We start from the raw sequence: 2,025 nt of genomic DNA, 5'->3' as shown, positions 1-2,025 counted from the left end.
GACTGCAGGAATAAAGCAACTTGACATCACTTTGACTGCCCTGGCTCAATGCTATTCTGTGAATTTGGGAGACATTTAGCTTTCCCTGTCAGAGATCTCTGGTGCCTCCACCAAACTACAACTCCCAGAATTCCGTAAAATGGAGCCATGGCAGTTAAAGCAGTGTCAAACTGGATTATTGCTGCAGTATGGGAGCCTTACTGAAAGAAATGCAGTTCTGTCATAAGCTTAGACTTGCACTACCGCCTCAGAATATGTGAGATGAAGGCGGCATCTGCACTGCAGAAATAATCCAGGTTGACCCCCCTTTAATGACCGTGGCTCAATGCTATGGAATTCTGGGAACTGGAGCTTTGTGACATATTTAGCCTTCTCTGTCAGAGAGCTCTAGCGCCAAAACAAACTACAAATCCCAGATTCCATAGCATGGAGCCATGGCAATTAAAGTGCTGTCAAACTGCATTATTTCGGCACACGTTTAGGCTCCTCAGAAGAAGCAAGAAGACCAAAGTCTATCTTTCTTTCGCTCAAGTGCAGTGATTCCCAAACTCTGGTCCTCCATTTTTTTGGACTTCAGCTCCCAGAAGCCTCAGCCACGTCGGCCAATGGCCTGGGATTCTGGGAAATGAAGTTCAAACAAATTTTTACAGACCAAAATTTCACTAAGAACAGTGGTTCCCCAAACTGTGGGATACAAATAAATGTAATAATAATGATGATTTCAAAAGGGCGCATGCGCAATCCTCCTCTCTCTCACCCTCACACACATACATATGAAACAGCCGAGGAGGACTGCGCATGCGCCTTTTGAATCCAAGCCCCTGGCACCGCCAGGAGTTGCTTGGAGAAGCGCATGCGTAATACCAAGTCCGGTGACGCCGTTGCCCTGGATGCCCCGGCTGCCGTGGCTCCGGAGTAGACGAGAGAGAGAGAGAGAGAGAGAGAGAGAGAGAGAGAGAGCGAGAGCGCATGCGCGGTCAATCCCTCTCGGTCCCCCCCTCTCTCTCTCTCTCGTGCGCGCGCGCTCAGTCCCTCTCTCTGCGTCTCTCTCGCGCGCGCTGAGCGAGGAGGATGAAGAAGATGAAGAAGATCCTGGGGCTGCGAGGGAAGAGGAGGGGGAGGGAGCCCCTGCAGCCATGGCAGACCCCTTCAGGCGGCGGAGGCGGAGGGGCGAAGGCGGCCTCCCTCCCGGGCTCAGGCGGCTACCAGGTCCGAAGCAAAGACCTGGGCAAGCTGCACCGGGCGGCCGCCGAAGGGAACCTGGGCGAGCTCCGTCACCTGCTGCAGAAGCACGACCTGGACGAGCAGGACAGAGAGGGCAGGTGAGGAAGGACTAGGGCTCCTGCATTTCGACACTGGGCCGCCCAGTCCAAGCACATTCTGCCATGCAGGAACTCTCACTCAAAGCATCCCCATTGACAGATGGCCATCCAGCCTCTGCTTAAAGACCTCCAAGGAGGGAGACTCCACCACACTCTGAGGAAGGAGTGTGTTCCATTATCGAACAGCCCTTACTGTTAGGAAGTTCCTCAAGACTACCTGGGAAAGGGATTTAGGAGTCCTAGTGGACTGCAAGTTGGACATGAGTCAACAGTGTGACGCAGCAGCTAAAAAGGCCAATGCGATTCTAGGCTGCACCAATAGACGTATAGTGTCTAGATCAAGGGAAGTAATAGCGCCACTATATTCTGCTTTGGTCAGGCCTCACCTGACCAAATATTGTGTCCAGTTCTGGACACCACAATTAAAAAAGGATGTTAAGCTGGAGCGTGTCCAAAGGAGGGCGACTAAAATGGTGAAGGGTCTAGAAACCATGCTGTATAAGGAGAAACTTAGGGCTGAAACAGACGGCCCCAATGTGCCATGCTGACGCTGATTGTAGGGTTAGGGACTGTGCGGCAACCTCACGGTCCCTAAACCTAGCATGGCATGACAATGCTATAGTGGCGGCGTCCCATCCATATGGGTGCTGCCATTGTGATGTAAGTGATGCGCAGAGTCCCCACGTTGCCGCACATTGCTTAC

General features: G+C 52.4%; 1 protein-coding gene across 6 annotated transcripts in view; it reads left to right on the top strand.

Annotated features, from left to right (window-relative positions):
* Positions 1 to 1,056: 1,056 nt before the first annotated feature.
* The window catches only part of LOC121931279 (ankyrin repeat domain-containing protein 26-like), a 608,870-nt gene continuing 607,901 nt past the window's right edge, over positions 1,057 to 2,025 (top strand). For all 6 annotated transcript variants that reach the window (XM_042468842.1, XM_042468846.1, XM_042468840.1 and 3 more), the window contains exon 1: positions 1,057 to 1,322. In XM_042468842.1, the coding sequence (XP_042324776.1) occupies positions 1,072 to 1,322 (251 nt within the window). In that variant the 5' untranslated portion in view covers positions 1,057 to 1,071. The remainder of the gene's footprint in view (positions 1,323 to 2,025) is intronic.

The sequence above is a fragment of the Sceloporus undulatus genome, chromosome 5 (assembly GCF_019175285.1).
Source record: "Sceloporus undulatus isolate JIND9_A2432 ecotype Alabama chromosome 5, SceUnd_v1.1, whole genome shotgun sequence".
NCBI lineage: Eukaryota > Metazoa > Chordata > Lepidosauria > Squamata > Phrynosomatidae > Sceloporus > Sceloporus undulatus.
This window is presented reverse-complemented; position numbering and strand designations above follow the sequence as displayed.